The sequence below is a fragment of the Megascapheus bottae genome, chromosome 18 (genome assembly GCF_031878675.1).
Source record: "Megascapheus bottae isolate mThoBot1 chromosome 18, mThoBot2.hap1, whole genome shotgun sequence".
NCBI lineage: Eukaryota > Metazoa > Chordata > Mammalia > Rodentia > Geomyidae > Megascapheus > Megascapheus bottae.
Genome location: NC_143526.1, coordinates 13,902,406 through 13,927,620, shown reverse-complemented (window position 1 = coordinate 13,927,620; position 25,215 = coordinate 13,902,406). Strand labels below are relative to the sequence as shown.

The window sequence follows — 25,215 nt, the reverse complement described above, 5'->3', positions numbered from 1 at the left end:
AATAAGACTTCAGCAAATGAGGGTTTCAACACATTGTTGCCAGCAAGTGACAACAGTGGGAGCAACTTGGCCATATCACTCTGAACAGTGGGAGCAACTTGGCCAGATCACTCTGAACGCTGAACGCAGACACAGTATGCCAAAAGAGTAGACCTGATGGCCAAAGATGGACTGCTGACACAGCATGCCAAAAGAAGAGTAGACCTGATGGCCAAAGATGGACGGCCCATGTAGAAAGATATTTATTTATACATTGCAAAGCAAGTTCCTAGAGGCTGAGGAGCAGAGTGGAGATAACCTTTTCTAGATTACTTGCTCAAGAAAACTAATTTGAGTAAGATCTCTGTCTCTTGCATCTTCTCCTCTGTAGCTTTTACTAGAGTGTACTCTACTAAAGACAAAAGCAAAAAGTTACTGTCATCACAAATGATTGGTTGGCTAAAAACACATGTAAGTGGGGCAAAGTGGCTCACACCTGTAATCCCAAGTACTCAGGAGACTGAGATCTGAGGATCTAGGTTCAAAGCCAGCCTGGGCACTACGAAAGACTCTTATCTCCAATTAACCACCAGAAAACCGGAAGTGGTATTGTGGCTCAAGGAACAGGGTTAGCCTTGAACTGAAGAGCTCAGGGACAATGCCCAGGCCCAAAGCTCAAGTCCCACAACTGACAAAAAAAACACACACTTGCCCGTGGGTGTGGTGGCTCGCATCTGTAATCCTAGCTACTCAGGAGACTGAGATCTAAGGATCAAGGTTCAAAGCCAGCCCGGGCACAAAAAGACCTGAGACTCTTATCTCCAAGTAATCTCTAGAAAAACGGAAGTGGGGCTTGGCTCAAGGGATAGGGTGGTAGCCTTAAGCTGAAGAGCTCAGGTATAGTGCCCAGGTGGAGTTCAAGCCCCATGACCTCCCCTCCCATACAAACACTTCTATGGGAGGCTGAGATTGGGAAAAATCACAACTCAAGGTCAGCCTGAGTTAAAAAAAATCTTCAAGACTCCTAACTGGGCACAGTGGCATGTGCCTATCATCTTAGCTACCTGAGAGACTAAAATTAGGAGGATCCCAGTTCCGGTCAGCCTGTGCTGAAAAGTTTGTGTAATTCTATTTTAATAAAGAAAATCTGGGGATGGTGGTATGTGCTAATCATCTCAGCTATGGCAAAACACAAAAAATAGAATTTTGTGATAAAAAGGACTAGGGGCATAGCTCCATGGTATAAGCATGGGATTCTGAATTCAAACCTCAGTACCACATCAAAATAAATAAATAAAAGCACAGTTACGATGTATAATCATGTAAGTAACATCATTAAGGTAGGAAGAGGAGAAATAAGAAAAATATGTATATTTATAATTAATATAGGTACTAACGGGCTAGGCAGCTATATTATTTCTAGGTTTATTGCTTACCCTATGTCAGGAATATCTCTGTTAGGAACACATTCTTAGACTTTTATTGGCTTGGTGCGATGGCTTACACCTGTAATCCTAGCTACTCAGGAGGCTGAGATCTGAGGACTGCAGTTCAAAGCCAGCCCTGGCACTAAAGACCCTGAGACTCTGATCTCCAATTAACCACTTGAAAACTGGAAGTGGCGCTGTGGCTCAAGGGGTAGGGTGGTAGCCTTGAGCTGAAGAGCTCAGGAGAAGCCCCAGGACCAGAGTTCAAGCCTCATGACCGACAAAAAAAAAAAAAAAAAAAAAGAAATTACTGGAGGAAACCATAGGTTCAACATTGTCAGATATTATCTAATACCATGGCCGCAAGGGTATAGTAAAGATTTAATCAACACTGTCACTGTCAATGATGCTAAGCGAAACAACCCTCTTGTTCTAATGTGGGATTCCAGGATCGTGGGAGTCCAGATTGGATCCAACTGCACATCTGTGTTACTTATCTCCGATTTACCACCAGAAAACCAGAAGTGGCATTGTGGCTCAAGGAGTAGGGCAGTAGCCTTAAGCTGAAGAACTCAATGGACAACGCCCAGATCCACAGTTCAAGTCCCATGGAAAAAATAAAAAAGAAAGAAAGAAAGAAAAAGAAAAAAGAAAAACTCCAAGCCATCTATACCCAGTCTTTACAGGAAGGAGATTATCAATCAAGCCCAGTAACTACTCAGTCATAAGGGTTAGACACAAGCATGCTAACGCAGTCAGTAAAACATAATTTGAGGTTCCTCCATAATCCAGTGCTCAATGCCATGTTGATGGCATTAAGTTTTAAAAATGAGAACTGTGGGCCGGGAATTTGGCTTAGTGGTAGAGTGTTTGTCTAGCATGCATGAAGACCTGGGTTCGATTCCTTGGTACCACATACATAGAAAAAAGCCAGAAGAGGTGCTGTGACTCCAGTGGTAGAGCTCTAGCCTTGAGAAAACCCAAGGACAGTGCTCAGGCCCTGAGCTTAAGCCCCGGATTGGCAAAAAAAAAAAAAATGAGAATTGTGTTGGATGCCAGTAGCTCATGTCTGTAATTCTAGCTACTCAGGAGGCTATTATCTGAGGATCACGGTTCAAAGCCAGCCCAGGCAGGGAAGTCCCACGAGACCCTTATCTTAATCACTCAAAAACCAGAAGTGGAACTATAGCTGAAGAGCTCAGGGACAGTGCCCAGGCCCTGAATTTAAGAACTACAACTGACACACATACAAAAAAAAGGAGGGAGGGAATTGTTTTTTTCAAATCTCATTTCATTTGGCTAGTGATCATTTTAGAAAGCAATACTTTGTACTTACAAAACCAATAAGCCTAATAGCTCAAATCATATATATTTTCAAGGAAATCTTGTAACATGGTAATGCCGCATAAACTCCTATCTGCAAAAGAAAAACAAATCCCCTATAAAAGTATTTTCTCCCCTAGAAAACTGCTGGAGACATACAGTAAGTATTGAGGATGGTAAGAAAGGGTACAGCATGAAAGTGGCTCTGTGGCTCAAAGTAGTAAAGCACTAGTCTTGAGCTGAAGAGCTCAGGGACAGGGCCCATGGCCAGAGTTCAAGCCCCCACGACTGATGAAAGAAAGAAAAGAAAAAAAAGGTGCAGCAGCAGAAAACTATGAAGAAAAAAAAATGCTTACTATTATTCCAATAACAAATCAAGCTACCCGTTTTTCCCTCAAAATAAACACTAGAGACACATACCTGCTGTGATTTTTGTGCTCATTTAGCTGTGGCCTAAATAGCTAAAAAGCCTTAGGGCTTCTAATGCAATAAAAAAAAAAACCTAGCATTCCCTATATTTAAACATGTTTCCTTCTCCCATTATCAAATTGGGGAGCCAGGCTCTCAGATGTACATAAAAATGAACCTGCTAGTGGCACTGCTTGTGCTGAGGTGATTCTCAGCCTACACTCAAACAGGTTAAGGAGTAAAAACTATTTCAGCTGAACCTTCCCCATGTGTCTGGTGTGTTCTCACATCAAGCAAGAAATAAGCATTAAAATATGATTATTATTCTTTTCCCTATTCCAGATAAACACATGTATGCTCTCTAGTTCATTTTCTTAGAATTAAAATCATTCTATTTGTATGTAGCAGAAAAATGGAAGCTTTCACTATTTTTGTGTTCTATTAAAAAAAAACACAAAAAATATGAGGAGTCTACAGACTATCCCATGGGTGGAGCTGGAGGGCTGGATGAATTATACAGAATAACAGTAACAGGTAACATTTTTAATTTCTCCTTAGGCAACAGACTTACAACTTGAGTTTTGCTTCTGCAATTTAATTTATGTTTGGATAAAGAGCCCTAAGAATGAAATGTGAGGGGAAAAAAAATCCCAAAGAAGCCAGTTTATCATCTTGCTTATAGGAACTATAGGCCAGATGCACCAGCAAAGCAGCAACACTTTTCCTTTCCCAGGATAGGGTCCCATGAGATCCTATCATTGTAGGGAGGAAAGATGTGATCATCTAAAATGATCAAGTAACTCTTAAAGGCTGATAAATGGCTCATTGCTTTAAATTCTAGGAACATTTTGCTTTACTTTTGTGTTCGTTTTGCAGTGCTGGGGGTTGAACTTGAGATTTACCAATTAAGTTACATACTCAGCCCTTTTTGTTTTAATTATTTTTTAGGTGAGGTTTCTTTTATGGGTTTCATTTTGTACTATGCCAGAACTAGGGCTTGAACTCAGGGCCTAGTACTCTTGCTTCTTTTTCTGCTCATGGCTGCCCTGTGCCCCTTAAGCCAAGTTTTCAGTTCAAGCACTTTTCTGATTAATTGGAGATAAGAATCTCAAGGATTTTTCTGACTGCACTAGCTTCCAATTATTTTCAGATATCAGCTTCTAGAGTAGTTAGAATTACAGGTGTGAGTAACCTGGGCACAGCACTCAGCACTTAAGGTTTTGATCCTCCTTTCTACTGCCTCCAGGTATCAACATACGCAGTTTACTGAGACAGTCTGGCTAACTTTTTGCAAGATTAGACTGGTCTCTAAAAGAGATCCTCCCTAGAACTGCAAGTGTCAGTTATCGCATTCCTGACCAGTTCTTTTGTTTTGAACTTACACATAATGTATTTCATTCAGGGAAGTGTTTTCTCTTGTTTAAGTGAAGTTGCTTAAGACAGATGTTGGAGATAATAAAGAAGTAAAAGAAGTGGCCTTAAAAGTTAGATTCTAGTGAGAGATCACATTAATATCCCCCTGACCCTGGATACTTTACCTTCTGAACAGCAGTTTCATGATTTACAAAATAGGAAGGGAAATGTAACATAATCCATAGTGCTCTTATGAAAGGCAAACAAGATTGTGTCTGAGAATCGTTTTTAAGAATTCCAAGTTTTATACACATTACTCCTTTTTTAAAAAGAGCCAGTGGCTCATGCCAGTAATCCTAGTTATTCAGAAGGCTGAGATCTGAGGATTGTAATTCAAAGCCAGGCAGGCAGGAAACTCTGAGACTCTTATCTCAATTAAACACCAGAAAACTGGAAGTGGCATTGTGGCTCAAGTGGAAGAACGCTAGCCTTGAGCTGAAGAGCTCAGGAACAGCACCCAGGCCCAGAGTTCAAGCCCCACGACCGACAGAAAAAAAAATTAAATTAAGAATTTATGCTGCATGCTGATGGTGTCTTATATTTCTAATCTTAACTACTCAGGGAGCTAAGATCTGAGGCTCTTGGTTCAAGTCCCAGTACTAGAACACACAAAAACTTAAACTATGGATTTATAATAATATCATGAAAATATTTTTTCCAAAACCATTTGAGAAATAAGAATTGAAACTGATTTAGTTTCAAGCCTGCTCGTTAAAAAGGAAATATAAAACAAAAGCCAACTCATCTCGATACTTTTACACAAAATCATTTTCCTAAGTTGACAAACTTCCTGAGGGCCAAATGGGTTTCAGGTACCATGTTAGGTGCCAGGAGGAACTGAGGCAGAATGAAGCAAGAAAGGGCCCAGCTTTCTAGCAACGAACTAGGGGTTAATTAAAGCCATGCCAAAAACATCAGACTTCTGCTAAGGGATAGCTAATATGCTACGGGATCAGGGAAGGAAGAAACTAAATGACACTGAGTCTTGAGGAAAGGACCATGTAGTACTTACCTAAGAGGAAAAAGGGATAGCTATTTTATTGTCTTACTACTAAAAGCTTCTCTTTTGCTATAAGTTTTCTAGCCCACAAATACCTAACCAGAGAATGTTTTTTCCATGGAAGAACAAAAAGAAAACTGTTGTTTATTGTTTCTTTAGAAAACAAAGTTCTCTCTCAAATGTGTTCCAGTAAATAACATTAATAGCTGAACAATCTGCAATTACCACACTACACTTATTGTTATGTACTAAAAAGAAATCAGCAAGCAAAAGATTACTCCCCACAAGGAGAACACTTTCTCACAGAAAGAGAACCTACAATTTAAAATACTTTTTTTGATGTTATTTGCTTGTATCCAAGCCTACCCTTCATGGATTGTAAACTGCAGTCATGACTTAAAACATCTTATAGTCAATCATCATTCTCTCCAAACAGGAGGATAAAGTATCTACCCCTTTTTCAAGAACAATTTTAGTACCTGAAATGCCTCTAGAAGCCATCCCTTAGGCTCTCAGTGCCTTTCTGCCTACAGAAAAATGTGAATTTTCTTAAAATTTTTATAGACTTCTAAAGGAGAAAAGATGACCGTATGGGTCAACAAGCCATATTATCAGCATCAAGAGACTCCCTTCTGTAGGGAATGTGCCAAGAACTACTCAATGCCTACTTGTCTTCACTTTCCCAAGGCTCCAGAGAGAGCCATTAGGAAGAACCCACTTCACAGAATAAATGTTCAAGTAAAAAAAAAAAAAAGTCACATGGGTACTGACGCAGAGTATAGCCACTTATGTGTGAGGCTAGAGTGCAAACTCTAGACAAGGTGGTCAAGTAGCTTTAAATTAATACTATAGAGCTGGAGAAGCTTATATACTCAGACTCAGTCAACTACCATATCTAATCAGAAAACAGCACTGTCAGTGTGTCCTAGTGATAAGCAATTCACATATTTAGGCTGGACTCTCGAGGACAGACAGCCTCAGATATGTGAAGAAAGGAATTCTGTATCTGTGGGCCAGCTCTCCTCCATACAAGCTGTCCTCTCAGCTAAACTTCTGCGGTCAGCTACTCAAGCTATGCCCCAAGTTGGGCTGGCATTTGGGCTCCTCCCTTTCTCCACTCAAGCATGGCATGCCTTGGACTTTGCAGCTGCTGGTCATAAACAGTTATCAAATTGAGATTCCAGACAAAAATTTATCTCAGATCATTCTCATGTTAACTTGAGTTAATTAGCTCACTCCATTTTCTTAAATTAAAAAATCAATACAGAATTTAATAAGGTGAACCATATGAATGGTAACTACCCTTCTTGAAAAATATTCAAATACTGACACTTTTCATACACTTCAACCTAAAATATTTCCCTATCATACTTTAATCTCCCATTGTTATATTAAGAGAGCTGATTTTTTTGTACTATTTTCCCCCCATTTGTCATTTATGTGGCTGAGCAATTCTCTCAGCTAATGTCATCTGCTCGGGTGTTCTTTTAGGACAAGGTTTCTCCACCTCATTACTGCTGACATCCTGGTCATTAATTCTTTGTGGGCTCTGTGACTTCTGGGATGTGTAACAGCAACCCTTACCTTGAAATATTAGATACCAGGGAATCCACTCTCTTAGTGGTGACAAGCAAAACTATCTCTGGATATTGCCAAAGATACTTTAGGAGTCAGGGGAAAAAAAAAAAACCCTCTGCCTTCTAGGAATCACTGACCTAGAATAATGAAAGATGACAAGGTCATTTCAGTGGAAAAGTTAATGTCTGCTTTAAAACTGTGGAGCCAAAATCTCAGGTCAGTGAAGTTCAGCTCAGCTTTGGTCATTCATTTTTCTCTGTAATGTAATATGGGTGTGAAATAGACAGGCTCAAGGGGAGGTCTTTTCTTCCAGTTTCTATCCATCACCATATTTAGTGAGCATCTACTCTGAAAAATGAGATAGAGTCTAATGACTCCACTTTGTGAAAGTCTGGTGACTTAGCCTTGAGAAAGGCTACAATAGTCTAAAGAGGCTAAAATGGAGTCCAGAGACTAAAGAATGCGTTTTCTACTAAAGAACATGAGCCAGCTTACATATTATGTTTTCCTAAAATGTCTACGTATGGAAGATGTACAACTGTATGGATTTATCTAATCCATATTCTTCACTGACAAAATTCACTTGAAAGTGTCTTTATACCTTTAAATTCATCAAAGGAAATAAATCTCCTGCTTCTTGTCTCTCCGGTGGACTCTATCTCTGGATCAGTCTCCCATGCTATCATCTTACACTTTTTGAAGCTGTGAAACAAGTTCACTGCCCATGTGTTAAACCTCATAACTGAAACCTCTGCCATCTGTTACCTTCTACATATTTGTACTTTCCTTTTTGAGGTGCAAGTGGGCTTGGTCTGCAGCATAATGAAAATAATTCTTGGTTTGATAGCTACAAAAGAAAAGGGGGGGAAAAAACCCTCTAGTTTATTGAAGTCTCAAGTTTCCAAGTCCAGTGATAATTGAGAAAGCATAACAAAAATTTTTCTTTGCTTAAATTCAACTCACTTGACTTTTCCATGAAACACTCAGAAACTACCCCTAAATATTAATTAATTATATGGTAGCTTCTACATTTTTACCTCCCTGAATTTTGTACATTAAGCCAGCGCTTAATTTAAGAACACATTGCAGGAATGAGTTGACTTGTACTGTCTAGTCTAATAAATATTATTCTTTCATAACATGTGAGTTTTTTACATTTTTGAAGCATATCTTTATATTAGAAAATCCTCATTAATTTAAATCAAGTAAATTCAAGGTCATAAAACTATATATGCCTACATACATATACATACGCATATGCACACAGAGTCAGTACCCAAGTTTGAACTCAGTGCCTTGTGTTTGGTAGACAATCTACCACTTGAGTCATCCCTTCAATCCTTTTTTACTTGTTTTTCAGATAAGGTCTTATATTTTGTCAAGCTTAGCTTTGAACTATATTCCTCCTGATCTCAGTCAGCCCCTTGAATAGCTAGGATTACAATTAACAATTGCACCTCACTAAAATTACATTTTTAGAAAACTAAATAAAGGTTTCATTAATGTCAAATTATTTAAAACTAACAAAACATCAAATAACAGAGACCTTAGAAGTCCATTTTAATAACTAGACAACTTTATAATTTGTATACCAACTGTTGGAATCCCAATAGAATTAGAGAATATGTTCTCTTAGGTAAAGAAAAATGTCCCTGGAAATCTTTCACATCCATTTCTTATTTCTAACAGGCAAGAATTCTTTGGGAACACGTCCCTGCTATTTAATAGCCTGACAGTAGAATGAAATGAAGGAGTGATGATATGAGTCTTTTGTTGTGTTCTATATTAAGGATTGAACCCAGGACCTTGCAAAAGGTAGGCAAGCTTTTTACTACTGAGCTACATCCACAGTTACTTTTTTGAGACACTGTCTTATTAGGTAGCTTTGGCTAGCCTCCAATTCACAATTCTCCAGCCTTAGCTGGAGACATGTACCACCATGCCTGGCTGAAGTATTTTTCTTTGGTTTGGTTTTTACAGTACTGGAGATCTTACCCAGGGCCCTACAAATGTTAGGTAAACGATCTACCATTAAATCACTCTCCTATATCTTAATTCATCGTTCTAGTCATTTCCAGTTCACTTCTTTTCAGACTCATCATCTTTAAATGTCTTTGGCTTTGACAGATAATGAGGATAATGTCAGGTTGCTCTACATTCTTAGGGTACTTTTTACTCACTATCATTATCTTAATTTCTTCAAATATTTTACACATACAAAGATATATGTACAAAAATACATGTAGATGTTAATATTCATATCACCATCTGTGTCTCAGTCCCTGTTAGGCCTCATAAATTTGTCCCTGGACTATTAAAGTAATTCCTTCTGTTCTTGATGTCATCATCATTCACTCATAGTGATAATTTACATAATGACTGTAACTTAAGAGGCTTCTTAAGATGCATTTTGTACTCAAAAGTTCCCCCAAATCCATGGAATGTCGCCTGGATTCATGTTTACATATTACCTCCATAAATTACCTGACACTAAACCAAAGCCATTCGCTCACTGTTCCAAGAAGTTCGGTATCTCTGACATGTGAAGTCCATCCTCCCTTTTGTGCTATGTGAATCCTAGCCATTCTTAACATCCTGTTAAATCCATATCCTTTATGAGCTGCTTTCAAAGCAACTTAGCTGGAAGAAAAGTCAACATTTCCAGTTTTTGGAATGTGTATATCATCTATTAGGTTCCTTGCACTCCTCAGGTAATGGATGTTATAGATACTCATGTTTGCATCTCATGCCTTCAGAACAGATCTTAGTAAAAACTATGTTTAACTACTTATGGCCAGATGGGAGCTACATGACTAGTGAGTGATAAAGCTTAATCTAGTTCAGGTCTTACAGTCCTCAGTATTAGGCTTATTACCCATAAAGGTCATATGTTGATTATATTTATAAGTCTTAAAAGATATGTCATCTCACTGTTAAAAACCTTAGAAACAGACCTTTTCTCCTTACTGTACTAGCCTGTAAAGATTTTTTTTTTTTGCCAGTCCTGGGGCTTGAACTCAGGGTCTGGGCACTGTCCTTGGACACTTCTTGCTCAAGACTAGCGTGCTGCCACTTGAGCCACAGTGCTACTTCCAGCTTCTTCTGAGTATGTGGCACCAAGCAACCGAACTACTCAGGGCCTTGTACATGCTACCACTAGGCTATTCTCATTATTTCTTTAAAAAGTTGGCCTGCTAAAGTTCTTCTATTGAGGCATATCAAATTGTTATTAACCAAGTATAAGTTAAATCTTTAAATTCATAAATGAATAATTTACCTTAGAAGTACTGAATACAAATATGATTTTAAACTTTTTTTAAAGGTCACTTGTACAGAATAAGTACTTTAGACAGAAGCATTAAAAATACTGTTTTAGCATTAAAATATTGATCCTCAATTTGGCGTCTTAATTGTTTTTCTAAATCTGATTACTCATTTCTGTTTGGCTTTAAATATATTTAGAAATTTATATGTAGCTAACATACATGGCTCTAGTAATAAGTCTAAATTTTCAGCAAAGAACAATTCTTTGTCTGAAAAACGCTGATGCAATCATTACATATCACTACATGATACAGGCTGTCTAGGGTTATTAAAAGAGTCAGGTATGGCCAATTTACAAGTATCACCCCTGCACCTTGCTTTCAAGCTCACTGCTGAGTCTTATACTCACTGAGGGGCCACTGAGGGGCCTCTAGGGATCTTTTTAGAGACGATTATTTATTATTATTATATTATTCCATCATATATCTCAGGAGAGGAGATTGTAACATCCGTTAGAAAATTATGAACTATAAAAAAAAGAAAACATAAACTTCTGTTTTGACTTCTATGATAAAAAATGCTGTTTATATAGTACATAAATTTGTGTTGTTTTTAATGCTGGTGTTATAAAATGTTCATTCAAATATCAAGTTAAACAACATTAAAATATTTTTAAAGCAAGCTAAATATTTGTTATACAAAATAAGTGGCTAAAATAAAAAATATAAATTAAATTTATATAAGTATAAAATATTTAATAAACATATTAATATATAAATCATATATAAAATGTATTTATATAAATTTAATTTATATAAATATATTTAGGAACTGGAATATGAACCAATGTTGACTATACCAGAGAACAGCACAGTACTTTGCAGAGAAGTTGATGATTCTGATAGCGTCTTATTTGTGAACAAAAGAATCTACTTTGCTGAGGATGTGTTGAGAGGAACTTACAACAGTGTCAGATGGTTAACAGAATTCCCTGAAGTACCAGGGAACCAGGCATGAATCTCCATAGCCAAGGTATGGGTGGTAAAAGAATACCTAGCCACACCCTAAGATAGGTGATTCTGGCTTGGCTCTTGTCACAGTAATGTCAGTGCCTGAGTAGAATTTCTAGCAGGAGGATCTAGCTGTTTTGGGCTTTGTTTCCCACTTTCCACATCTACTTTCAAGTATTACATCAGTGTTCTGCTCAATGCCAGCTCCAAGGTCTGAGACATGCAAAGGCCACCTTTCCTAGATTCCCTCAATGGCTGGAGTAAAAGATAAGTGAGTTACCAGAAAACACAGAGATGTTTCTAGATCATGAATGTACAATGGCAAAATAAACAATTTTTACAACACAAAGTGGGGGAGTCATTAGCTCTTTACCTGTTGGAAAGTCCCCAAATGCATAGGTACATTTTTTAGCTAAATCATTATGCTTCAAAGTTAAATAAGAGATGGGTAAGGAAGAAAAATTTTTCAGATTTTAGAAAAATAAAATGAGTTGTGATGAGTTTCTATCCTCTCCCTCTTCTGTATTAATACAAGATCTCAAGCCCTCACTTCCACACTGGAGATCCAGTGTGTAAATCGTCTGTAGTTATGTCATTTTACAAGTGGAATAAGGGCACAGCAAGCCCAAGTGAACTGGCTAAAAGTGTCCATAAGCCTTGGTGTTAGGGAAGACCAGAACTCAGCCTGTTCTCTACTGTTAAACTCTTGTCACACTATATTATACCATATCATAATGCCCTATGGTTAAATTCTGTAGTTTAGGTGGAACAATATACCCCTTTTACTCTTTTTGGTGCATTTCACAATGTGATATTACCTTATGGATGAAAACGACAAAGATCCACATTTCCTGAAATTTCTATATGCAAATTTGCAATAATTTTGCATTACTATAAGCTTTGCATTTAAAAGAGAATTTAACTTTGATGTAGAACAGACAAATTACATTAGGACATTGAATCTGTAAGTCATTGTAAAAAATAGTTTACTTATTTTAAGAAAAGGGAACTTTCCAGTCTTTGATATATATTCTTATAAACATGAAAATAAAATTCCTTTCCTCAACTGTCCTTTTCCATTTCACACATATTGATCTTTCCATATGTTTTAAATAATCATGAAATTAATAGGAACTGTTTTTAATAAATCCACATCATAGCTCCTTTCATGTCAAAATATTTTGGGGAAGATGGAGGTGAAAAAGCTGCTTAAACATTAGAGAAAAACTTAGAACAACAAAGAACAACTTTAGAAAGAAAAATTTAAAGATGACAGAGCAGTAGGAAGGCCACTGTGGGAAGGTGTTTGCAGGCTGGGGGTACTCTAATGATTCTGAGAAATATGGAACTATGGACAGGACTTCAGTAAAATAAAAGGAGGAATAAAATCCAGAGTGTTTGACCAACATTTTTAGCTGTGAATCAATGAAAGAGACATAATGAGTAGAAGAAGCCAAATCAAACCTGTGAGTGCTGTCTTTTGAATGTCAATGCTTTCTGAAATTTCATTATTCACAAAATGGGTCATGGTACTTATCTTCCTGAATTTGAGGGAATAAATGGGACAATATCACAATCCCTAGCACAGAGCTTGGCATTGTGGATGGTAGAAACATGAGTGACCTCCACCTGTCTCTAACAAGCCTTCAGGTACAAAGCTGCTGGACAGAGGAGGCCCACTGAGACCCTTCATGGGTAAGCCAGGAAGTCAATATGCCACTCCACATTCTCTTCCTAAGATACAGTTAATCTAAGAGTGTTTGTGATCCTAATGATCACTGAGCCTGTGACAAGATCACATTTCTTAAAAAAAAATCAATTATCGAGAAAACATTGTGTTTATTAGTGTTTCTAATCACACTAAGAAGTCACAACTCATACTATGTTTATAAAGTCATGTGAGCTAATAAATAATAAAGTGATTAGCATAGCTAAAATTAGTTTGAAAAAACTGAACACAGTTGTTCTGGAATGTGCTACTTTTTACACATGGGTTGTTTGGTTTATGTATTATTTTTAGATGGAAATGACTAAGCTTGTTGACATGTTTTCTTTTTTTTCTTTTATATTTTTCCCATATATATTTTCATTGTAGAAGGGTTACATTATATTCACCAGATAGAAGGTGCATTACTTCAGATACATTGATAAGCTTTCTCATATTTTGGTCCCCATTTCCTTCCCCCCACCCCCTGCCCCTCATCTTGTTTTCCTCCCTTCCCTATCCAACGTCAAATAACCAAATATGCATATATACAATATATCAGATAACAAGGTGAAATACTGTAACAATATGAGGTACCCAAGGGACAGCAAAAGAGATGAGAGATTACATAGTACATTAAGAAAACAATTACTCATTATATGGCTTTTGTTTCTATATCCTGGAGGTCCTTTCATTTAGCATCATACTATATGGCCTAATGTATCTAGATTTTGTTCTATTGTGAATCTCTGCTAGGAAAGCCCAAGGTTTCTACTGATTATGACAAATGAGAGAAACCATTGAGCCTATGTTCCTTTGAGTCTGGCTTACTTCACTTAATATGATTTTTTTCTAAGCCTTTCCATTTCCCTACAAATGGGGTGATGTCGTTCTTTCTGATAGAAGCATAGAATTCCATTGTGTATAAATACCACATCTTGTTGATCCACTCATCAACAGAGGGGCATCTGGGTTGGTTCCATATCTTTGCTATGGTAAATAGTTCCAGCCATCATTTAAAAAGGCTTATTAGCTAGGAGTCAGTGGTTCACACTTGTAATCCTAGATACTCAGGAGGCTGAGATCTGAGGATCATGGTTCTAACCCAGACCAGGCATGAAACTTGAATAAAATACCAAAAATTAAACCAAAAAATGCCTAGAATGGAGCTGAGGTTTAAGTGGGTAGTACACCAGTCTTGAGCAAAAGAAGTTCAGGCCCTAAGTTCAAGACCCAAGGCTGGCAACAAACAAATAAATAGATTATACAAAATTAAATATAGACATATGAGTTTTCTATGATATTAAAGGAAGCTATTATTCTACATGATCATACCTTAGAACACAGAGCAATTTGCGAAATGTCTGTTTTACAGTTGTTTTTTGTTTAAATTCAAAAGTCTTTGATTAGTATGAGCACTATTATGTTTGAAAAGATCTTACAATACTAACATTTTATTAGTCACTACTGACATAATTCTGGTACTCTCATATTCAGAATAACATTTTGTAACTCAACCATGTCACACCACACCATAACATTCAAAGACTATGGTTGTGCAGCAGTTTTAAATCACCGGTTGAGTTGAGCAGACAAGTGTGCCACCCAGAGGTGAGAGGAAGAAATACACCTAGCATTTTATGTAAGCTAAAACTGATGTTTAGTTAAATAACCTGGTGGCATTTACTATTTTTTTTAAAGCATAGGAAACCCATTGTATATCACTTTTATAATAAGAATAAAAATTTAAACATAAGGAATTCTTTATGAAGTTTCTTCTGCATAAAATAATCCTTTTAATTCTGGGCTACCTGTGTGGCTCTTGAAAAACTCACAAAATGGGAACAAGTCCTGACACAGTACCAGCCACAGGTGCAATTCACAAACTTAAAAACTGAATTTAAGTGTATTCTCTGCAGCAAATGCTTTCTTTTCTTCTTATAATGAATATAACATGTGTTTCCAGAAGTACATATAAATTCTACAACAACCACTTGATCTATTTAGACATGTGGTCCAAAAGTTAAACTAATTAACTAGAAGACATTTCTTACTTAAATGAGAAAAGTTTCTTTCATTCTTCTACAGAATTTTATTCTGGCAAAAGAATAAAGTTTAGGGTAATTCTGCTTGGCAGACAGTAAAGGGCTTCTAAAACATATACCAATAATTGCTAAGGTTAAAGTAAAACAGTCAATTCTATTAAACCCACATAAAATTCAGGCTTCTAATAGCTAGACAATGGGAAGATTATAAAAGAAATTTATGATACCATCATTTTGTCTTAGAAGTCTAAAAGCTGGGATTACTGTTAACATTGAGACATCTTATAAGATTTATGAGTTTTGCAATAAATTACAAAAGATCCCTAAGCCTTTGTTTAAGCTAAAACATAACATACATTACACTATAAAACTATTTCAAGCATAAAATTTTTCTTTTCTTTTCTTTTCTTTTTTTGCCAGTCCTTGGCTTGGGCTCAGGGCTTGAGCACTGTCCTTGGACTTTCTCAAGGCTAGTACTCTAGACCACTTGAGCCTCAGCACCACTTTCGGCTTTTTGCTATGTATGTGGTACCGAGGAATCGAACCCGGGTCTTCGTGCATGTTAGGCAAGCACTCTACCACTAGGCCAAACTCCCGGCCCCACATAAAACTTTTCTGTATGTAATTTTTTTGGAAACAATTCATTGTTTTGAGTTCTTATTTCAGCTTTTACAGTTCTATTTTCATATCAACATGCCTTAAAAATTCTCACCTATGTATGTGACTTTCTAAATAACCTATTTGAAAACACTGTTTATGACTAAGTTCAAATTCCTTTCTTTCTCCCCACTTCCTTTTCTCCCTTCCTTTCATATGCTGGTAGTGTATGAACTCAGGGTCTTGTGTTTGTTAGGCAAGTGCTCTGTCACTTGAGTCAATACCCCCTTTTCTCTTTAGGTTTCTTTTAAAAAGGGTTTCAGGTTTCTACCCATTCAGTGGCCAGGCTGGACTGCAAGCTTCCTACCTATGGCCTCATACATAGGTGGGACCAAAGGAACATGCCATCATATCTAGCTTGTTCGCTGAGATGGGGGTCTCACTATCATAAAATACCAAACTTTAGACTCTATTACAGAGCTATAGTGATCAAAACAGCTTGGTACTGGCACAAGAACTGGGCTGCAGACCAAAGGAATAGGACTGAGGACCCAGATATTAACCCACAGACATATGGCCACCTAATCTTTGATAAGGGAGCCAAAAAAATAGAATGGAAGAAAGACAGCCTCTTCAACAAGTGGTGCTGGTTAAGCACCTGCAGAAAACTAAAGTTAGATCCTTCTTTGTCACCTTGCACCAGGATTAACTCCAAATGGGTCAAAGACCTTGAGGTAAAAGCAAATACACCGAAAACTTTACAAGAAAGGAGATACACTAGGTCTCCATGGCACAGGTTGAAACTTTCTTTTTTCTTTCTTTTTTTTTTTGCCAGTCCTGGGTGGGCCTGAGCTAAGGGCCTGAGCACTGTCCTTGGACTTTCTCAAGGCTAGAGCTCTACCACTTGACCCTCAGTACCACTTCTGGCTTTTTTCTTTGTATGTGGTACCGGGTCTTCGTGCATGCTAGGCAAGCACTCAACCACTAGGCCAAACTCCCGGCCCCTGAAACTTTCTTAATAAGGACCAAGAAACACAACAAATCAGAGAAAGTCTGGATAAGTGGGACTGCATTAAACTGCAGAGCTTCTGTATGGCAAAGGACATAGCTAACAAATTAACTAGAAAGCTTATAAAGTGGGAGAAGATCTTCACTAACCATGCAATAGACAAAGGCCTTATATTTAAAATATAGCAACAGCTCAAAAAATTGAATCATTCCCAAACTAATCTCCAAAGTAACAACCATCCCATTAAAAGATGGGCCAAAGACTTAAAGAGAGTCTTCTCTGAAGAAGAAACAAAAATGGCTTATAGACACATGAAGAAATGCTCAACATCTCTGGCCATAAAAGAAATGCAAATCAAAACAACTCTAAGATTCCACCTCACTCCAGTTAGAATGGCCATGATCAAGAAATCTAATAACAAGAGATGCTGGAGGGGATGTGGCCAGGAGAGATCACTACTACACTGTTGGTGGGAGGGCAAACTCATTCAACCACTATGGAAAGCAGTATGGCAGTTCCTCAAAAGACTAAACATAGAGCTCCCCTATGACCCAGCAATTCCACTACTTGGCATTTACCCAATGGTCCAGAAACAAGGTCAGACTAAATCCACTAGCACAGCGATGTTCATTGCAGCACTATTTACCATAACAAAGATATGGAACCAACCCAGATCCCCCTCAGTTGATGAATGGATCAACAAGATGTGGTATTTATACACAATGGAATTTTATGTTGCTGTCAGAAAGAACGACATCGCCTCATTTGTAAGGAAATGGAAAGACTTAGAATAATGTACTATGTTATGTCTCATCTCTTTGGTTGTCCCTTGGTTATCTCATATTATTACAGTATTTCACTTTGTTATCTGATATATTGGAGATATGTGTATTTGCTTACTTGAAATTGGATAGGGAAGGAGGAAAACAAGATGAGGGTTGGGGGTGGGATGAGGGAAATGGGGACCAAGACATGAGAAGGGTAAATGTATGTAAAGTAATGAGCCTTCTATCTGGTGAACATAATGTAACCCTTCTATTAATTACAATAAAAATATATGGGAAAAAAGAAAAAAAAACAGTACTCGCAGGCGCCATGGCTCATGCCTGTGATCCTAGCTACTCAGGAGGCTGAGATCTGAGGATCAAGATTCAAAGCCAGCCTGGGGATAAAAGTGCAGTACACAATATAAATGCATTATACAGTAAAAAAATGAAAAAAAAACCAACAACAAAGGACAGCTACCTTGTATATAATAAGTGATTCAAGAGGTTCTTTGGTAAGAACAATGTAAATGGTACGTTTTGAAATGTTCCCCATAACTCTAATTGGTCAAGAACATGAAGTGATGAGAGAGAATGATGAAAGCAGTGATAATGATCAAGCTATATTATACTTATAAAATGACATGTTGAATGGTAGCCCCACATTGTGTAACTACTTAAAGATAATAAAAATGTAATTAAAAAAATTTTAAAATCCTGAATAATTTGGTACCCCTGGCTCACATCTGTAATCCTATCTACTCAGGAAGCAGAAATCTAAGGGTTAAGATCTGAAGCCAGTCCAGGCCAGAAAATCCCTCAGACTCTCATTTACAATCAACTACCAAAAAACCAGAAGTAGAGGCAAGGTTCAAGTGACAAAGTACTAGCCCCAAGCAAAGAAAGCTCAGGAATAGTGCACAAGCTCCAAGACTGGCACTCAAAAAACAAACAAGCAAGTAAAGTTGCAGTGACACAATAAAATGTGAACTTAAAAATTTTTTAATCTTTCCGGTTTCCTTTTATTCATTTCCAGTACTTCCATCTTAGTTCTTACCATTTTATAATCTATACTAGTTTAACTATTTTCTAATCAATCTCTTCAGGCCCAGATATTTGCTCTATCCTACCATTACATTTTCAAATGCATCCTCCAAATGAAGTCTATAGCATATTCTCTGTGATGCCCAAGTAATCGTATCATTTGCCTAGTTGATATCCTACAATGAGTTAAAAGATCACGTGTCCCTGTCTGCAGTCTTCCTTGTTTGCCTCACAAGTGCTGAAAGCCTTCCTAAAAGAGGTAGGCGATGGGTTGGCTACATACTATCCCCTAAACCTGGGGTCTACCAGGCTGGGGAGGGTGACAGGGTAAGTCCCCTGGGCCTTTTTGTTCTTAGTTAACAAAAATTCAAGGTCCTTAGAAAACATTAAAGTAATTTAAGAGGTAAAGCCTTTTACAAAAGGAATCCAATTACTAAAGCAGTGGCTTCCTAACATTTAAAAATTGATTAGAACTGCTTTCTTCAACGGAACTCGAAGAAGTTGTCAAGACAGAATTGAGGTTGACAACATAGGGACGCCATAGAATAAAACTTCAAATGTAGGTAGAAAAATGCAGTATCAGTGGAGTAAAGAAATAAGGATGTGATAGAAGTGATTTACATTTTGGAAAGACTATCATGGTACTAAGAGTAAAAAAGGAAACTTTTGAGAATCAGTTAACTATTTCTGATGTATTTCCACAAGCCTTGATAACCAGTAATGTATAATGTACAACTGCTTATTAATGTGTAATCACAATAAAGGAGTTAAAGAATACCTGGTCCTCACTGGTTAATCCCAGGTGCATCACAAGGTAAAAATGGACCAGGAAATCTGAGTTTGGCAGAACATCCTGGCGTCTGGTCATCATGGCACAGATCAGCCTGTAGGCTTGCAGTTTTCCTTCCTTATACTCATTCGGCAGCGTTGTTGCCTGCCAAGGAGATGATGTTTCCAGATTAAATCAAATCCAGATGCAGAGCATTTCAACATTTCATTTACTTCTCAGTTTTTCATAAGGGTTGTTTATGAAGATGTGGGATGCAGTAGTTTTAGGAAAAACCCAGTCTGTCTTCAAAACATGCCATCTTGGGCAATTACATTTTTTAAATTCAATTTTAGAAAGGATGAGGAAATTACAACAAAAGTATAAACACATATCCACTTGCCTTAAATAGCCATGATGCAAACATTCTGAGTGGCGGGATTAAGAGTGGAGGAGATGGAGAAGACTGGTTATCCAGACTTATTGCTAGATTATCCCGAATCTAATTCACAAAGAGGAGAATTTTAGGGAAGGTAACATTACACATATGACAACATTTCAACACGGTCCTCCATAGCCAAGTAGTTGCTTCCAGTCAAATTTCTTTAAGTGAAGTGAAAACTCTATTTCTTTCACTGTGAATTGTGTCTAGCTTCTCATATGTGGGTATTGTTTACCTATGAAACTAGAGCACTGCTTTTCTTTGAATGTGAATTTCTGAAGAGGTCTTGAAATCCAAATAAGAACTGATTTTTTTTTGGCCAGTCCTAGGCCTGAGCTCAGAGCCTGAGCTCAGTCCTTGGGATCTCTCAAGGCTAGAGCTCTACCACTTGAGCGTCAGCACCACTTCTGGCTTTTTTTCTATGTATGTGGTACCAAGGAATTGAACCCGGGTCTTCATGCATGCTAGGCAGCACTCTACCACTAGGCCAAACTCCCGGCCCCTGACAAGGACTGATTTAATAAGATATACTTCATGTTTTTCTGGGGAAAAAAGATATAACATAGGGAAAATGTATGCATAGTATCCAACAAAGGCCAGAATGAAAGTTATATGTACTCTAAGATTTTTTAATAGGACTATGTATTAATATGGGTTAGTTCTGTCAGATGGTAATGTAATTTTTTGTACTTTTTACATTTCCAAACATTGCAGAATAAAACTAGTATCATTCAATAAAAAAATCTAAAACTAGTTCAATAACTATTTTAATGTTAAAGTAGAATATTAAATAATTTTATTCTTGTTATCATACAGAATTATACAAATACACTTTTGCACTAAATGACATACATTTTAATGCATTTATAAAGTACTAAAACTTTAAATATTATGTATTACTCTTTGATAATCAAATGTGTTTGGTCAAATGCCTAATTTGTGTTCCAGAGTATGTTCAATAGCTAACTGCAACTGTTTTTATATTAAATGACAAATCAATTTTTCAGATTAAAGAAAAAGATAACATAGCAGAACATACCTTTGCCAGTTTGTACCAGAGTTCATAGAGATAGCCAAAAACTTTAGCATGTATCTTAGGTGACTGGATATTATTCACATCTCCAAGGATTCCCAAGATTCTTCTCCAGAGCACAGCAGCACAATCTGGGTGCCAACCAGTTAGGTTCCCTCCAGCAATTATACTGCAATCATCTGTAAGGCATTCACTGCTATCTGTAAAATCATATGAGTTAGTCAAGTCAACATAATCTGGGTGCCATTAGGACACTTTTTTACTTATGCAAGTTACCTATCTTTAAAATTTACGGGTTGTCCATAAAATAATTAAGATGAAAGATATTCAATGGCTGCGGATTTGCAAGGATCGACTGGCAGAATAGAGGAAGAAAGTTGAAATGATTTAGATTCCCAACGTAAGATGAAGACACATTTCCTGGTGATTCCACTAAGGGTTTAATGAAGCAGTGTTAGAACAAGGGAGACTTAGAGGAATGCAAATACAATGGTGGCCAGGGAAGATCTCAGTATGGGGAGACACTGGTGCTGGTTTTTATGATTGTTAGGTTAGACTTATTGAGGGTAGAATCTGTATATAAGAAATGTCTTTTCCTCTTAGGTTTCAGAAATGCATGCCATCATATACTAATTGACACAAATGACCCCAAACCAAGACACGAAACAGTCCCATCAATCCAAAGTGTTCTCTTTATAGTCAGTTCCTTTCTTTTATTTGCAGCTTCTCACAGCCCATTTTGTTTTCTGGACTTCTGATTTTCTTTCTTCCAGGACATCATATAAATTGAGTTATAGTAACTAGCCTTTCTGCTTGGTTTCTTTCACTTGGCACAATACACTCAAGATTCATTAAAGAGATTCTGCATTATCAGAATCTGGTCTGTTCCTTCTCATTCATCTGTTGAAGAACATTTATGCCAGCTCCTATTTTTGGAGCCTATGAATAAAGCTGCCAGCTTTGACTCATGTTAACCATAAAAAAAGAAAGAGCTGGGAGACTAATTTTCAAAGTGGCATTCCATGAGCAAGGTACAAGGTTAGCACTTGTAGGAGCAAAGCACTAGAATGCCACATTTTCCACATCTTTGTCACAGCTTGGTACTACTAGTGTACAACAATATACTAATCAATAGCAGCATGTATTTTTACTAGTGTTTCTATTTTCTAACTCTTTATTCTTTTGGTTTCTTTGTAGCACTCACCCTGTGCTTCCTCATGTACTGTTCTCGCAATTCTGCCTCCAGTTTTCTTCATGACAAAGAATATTCTCCTAGCTTCCAGTAGCTGAGGTTTTTCTTTCTGGAATCCAAATTCCAGGTATATAGACTCCTTATCAAACTCAGTCTCTATTCCCATGTAACATAACTTCAGCCTCTATGGTGTTCTACTCCTTGCAACTGAAAGGCTTGTGGAAAAGCTCATGCAGATGACATTTTTCTTGACTACCAATGGCCTCTGTATTGCTTAACACAGTACTCAATTATCAGTCGTCAGCACATTTAACTCATATAATCATATCTCCTTTCTAAAAATCTTCATTTATCTGACTCCCCTGGAATGATGCCCATCAGGTTTTCTTCTGGCTGATCTTTCATCTCACAGACCTGCCAATACTGCCTTCCTTGTCCTACTCTTCCCTTTTTCTCCTCCCTCCTCCCACTCTTTTCCTTCTATAGACTAATGCTACACAAATTAAAAGCCATCCATATACTCACATCCCTGCATACCCATGTGTGGCACCAGGAACCAAATACAAGGCCTTACAAATGCTAAGCAAGAGCTCTCTTCCACTGAGGGACACCCCTTCTCCTCAGCTCTTCCAAAAATCTTCTTGACAGTTTCAAATAGGGGTGATTAGAAAGGTGATGCCTAGCAGGCATCATCTCTGGTGAGTTTCACCATGTTTTAAAGAACCTCAGATAAATGATATCAGTATTTTGAGTTTTTGTTTGGGATAAGATCTCATTCTGTACCTCAGATTGGTTTTCAATTCTAAATTCTCCTGCCTACACCTCTTGGGTTCTCAGATTACAGGTAGGTGCCACCACACATGGCTTACATTGGATTTAAGTCTGAAACTCAGACTCCAGGGAAAAGATTCTCCCAAAAGTCTTTCCTATTCAGTGAATAAGTAAACTCTCATTTAATTTCCTTGTTTCCAAGACAGCATCTTTATATTTAGCCCTCAGTGGTTCACTGGTAACTCCAGGTCAGAAATCTCTAGTTTACTTTGTCTTCTGGGATGAAAGCAACAACTGCAGGCAATAAAAGTATAACTACTTTATTGGTATTTTGTATTTGTTTTGCTTTTTTGGCAGTTAACTGAGGTCTGACTGCTGGGCCTTGCCCTTGCTAGCAGGCTCTCTTACTGTTGAGCTATACTTCCAGCCTATTTTTGCTTGTTATTTCAAAGACAAGTTATCCCTACTACCTTGGGGTGGGCCTGAGTACAATCCATCTATGTCAGGTATGCCATATAACTAGAACAGCAGATACACGCCATGTCCAGCTCTTCAATAAAAAGGAGGCTTAAGAACTTTTCTGCCCCATTTGATGTCAAATGACAAATATAAAAAATCTTTCCAATTTCAACTTCCCACATAGCAAGGATTACAGGTGTGAGCTACCAGTGTCCAGTCTTTTCTTCTCTCCTGTCTTACCCTCCCCCTCCACCAGTACTTGGGTTTGACTAAGTGTCTTGCGCTTGCTAAGCAGGTAGTTTACAATCTGAGTCACACTCCATTGTTAATTGCTTTATTTACTTTAACAAATAGGATTTCATGTTTATGCCAGGCTAACCTAAACCATGATCTTTCAACTGAAGCTTCAAATGTAGCTAGGATAACAGATGCATAAACCAGTTTTCCTTAGTTGAGATGGGATCTCCCTTTTTTTTTTTTTTGCCAGTCCTGGGCTTGAACTCAGGGCCTGAGCACTGTCCTTGGACTTTCTCAAGGCTAGAGCTCTACCACTTGAGCCTCAGCACCACTTCCGGCTTTTTTCTATGTATGTGGTACCGAGGAATCGAACCCAGGTCTTCGTGCATGCTAGGCAAGCACTTTAACCACTAGTCCAAACTCCCGGCCGTTTTTTTTTGTTTTTGTTTAATGTTTTTATTGTAATTAATAGAAGGGTTACATTATATTCGCGAGATAGAAAGTGCATTACTTAACAAACATTGCTACCCCTTCTCATGTTTTTGTCCCCATTCCTCCCTCCCCATCTTGTTTTCCCCCTTCCCTATCCTATTTCAAATAAACAAATAAACATATATACAATATATCAGATAACAAGGTAAGATACTGTAACAATATGAGACAACCTAGGGACAACAAATGAGATGAGAAATAACATAGTACATCAAGAACAACAATCACACATTATATGGCCCTTATTTCTATATCCTGGAGGTCCTTTCATTTAGCCTTATCCTATTTGGCCTTATATATCTAGGGTTTTTTTTTTTTTTTTTTTGGTGGGTCATAGGGCTTGAACTGGGCCTGGACACTGTTCCTGAGCTCTTCAGCTCAAGGCTACCTCCCTACCCTTGAGCCAAGCCCCACTTCCTGTTTTCTAGAGGTTAATTGGAGATAAGAGTCTCAGGTCCTTTTGTGCCTGGCTGGCTTTGAACCTTAATCCTCATAGCTCAGCCTCCTGAGTAGCTGGGATTACAGGCTAAGCCACCATGCCTGGCTTGTATCTAGGTTTTGCCCTATTGTAAACCTCTGCTAGGAGAGTCCAATGTTTACACTAATTATGACAAATGAGGGAAACCATTGAGCCTATGTTCCTTTGAGTCTGGCTTACTTCACTTAATATGAGTTTTTCTAAGTCTTTCCATTTCCTTACAAATGGGACGATGGCGTTCTTTCTGATGGCAGCATAGAATTCCATTGTCTATAAATACCACATCTTGTTGGATCTCCATAATTCTTTTGTTCCATCTGGTCTTTATCCATAATCCTCCCTATCTTTACCACCAGAGTAGCTAGAATTCTAAAGGCAGAATTACAGGTGTAAGCCACCAGGCCCAGCCAATTCTAAGTATTTTGTAATTCATAATTTTATTTCCCTTTGAACTTAGTTATTCATTTGAAGTCTAGTATTTGGTTTTGTATTTTTCTTATTATATAGTTATTCTTATTTATTTTATTGCAATACAGTAGTATTATAGTTACAAGTCAGGTATTAATATAAATGATGAAATTTTGTTAACATTCTGAGTTCTTTAAAAAATAATATTGATTGCCCAGTACCAGTAGCTTACACATGAAATCCTAGCTACCCAGGAGGCTGAGAGCTGAGAATGGAGATTTGAGGCCAACTGGGGCAGGAAAGTTCCTGAAACTCTTACCTCCAATTAATCACCAAAAAAACAAAATAAAAACAAAAACCCGAGTAGAGCT

The 25,215-nt window shown here is 37.6% G+C and overlaps 1 protein-coding gene across 2 annotated transcripts in view; it reads right to left on the bottom strand.

Annotated features, from left to right (window-relative positions):
• Ralgapa2 (Ral GTPase activating protein catalytic subunit alpha 2) overlaps positions 1-25,215 on the bottom strand; it is a 310,629-nt gene that overhangs the window by 151,319 nt on the left and 134,095 nt on the right. For both annotated transcript variants that reach the window (XM_090351922.1, XM_090351923.1), the window contains 3 exons: positions 20,814-21,007; positions 19,736-19,834; positions 19,345-19,500 (listed from right to left, as the gene is read on the bottom strand). In XM_090351922.1, the coding sequence (XP_090208048.1) occupies positions 19,345-19,500; positions 19,736-19,834; positions 20,814-21,007 (449 nt within the window). The remainder of the gene's footprint in view (positions 1-19,344; positions 19,501-19,735; positions 19,835-20,813; positions 21,008-25,215) is intronic.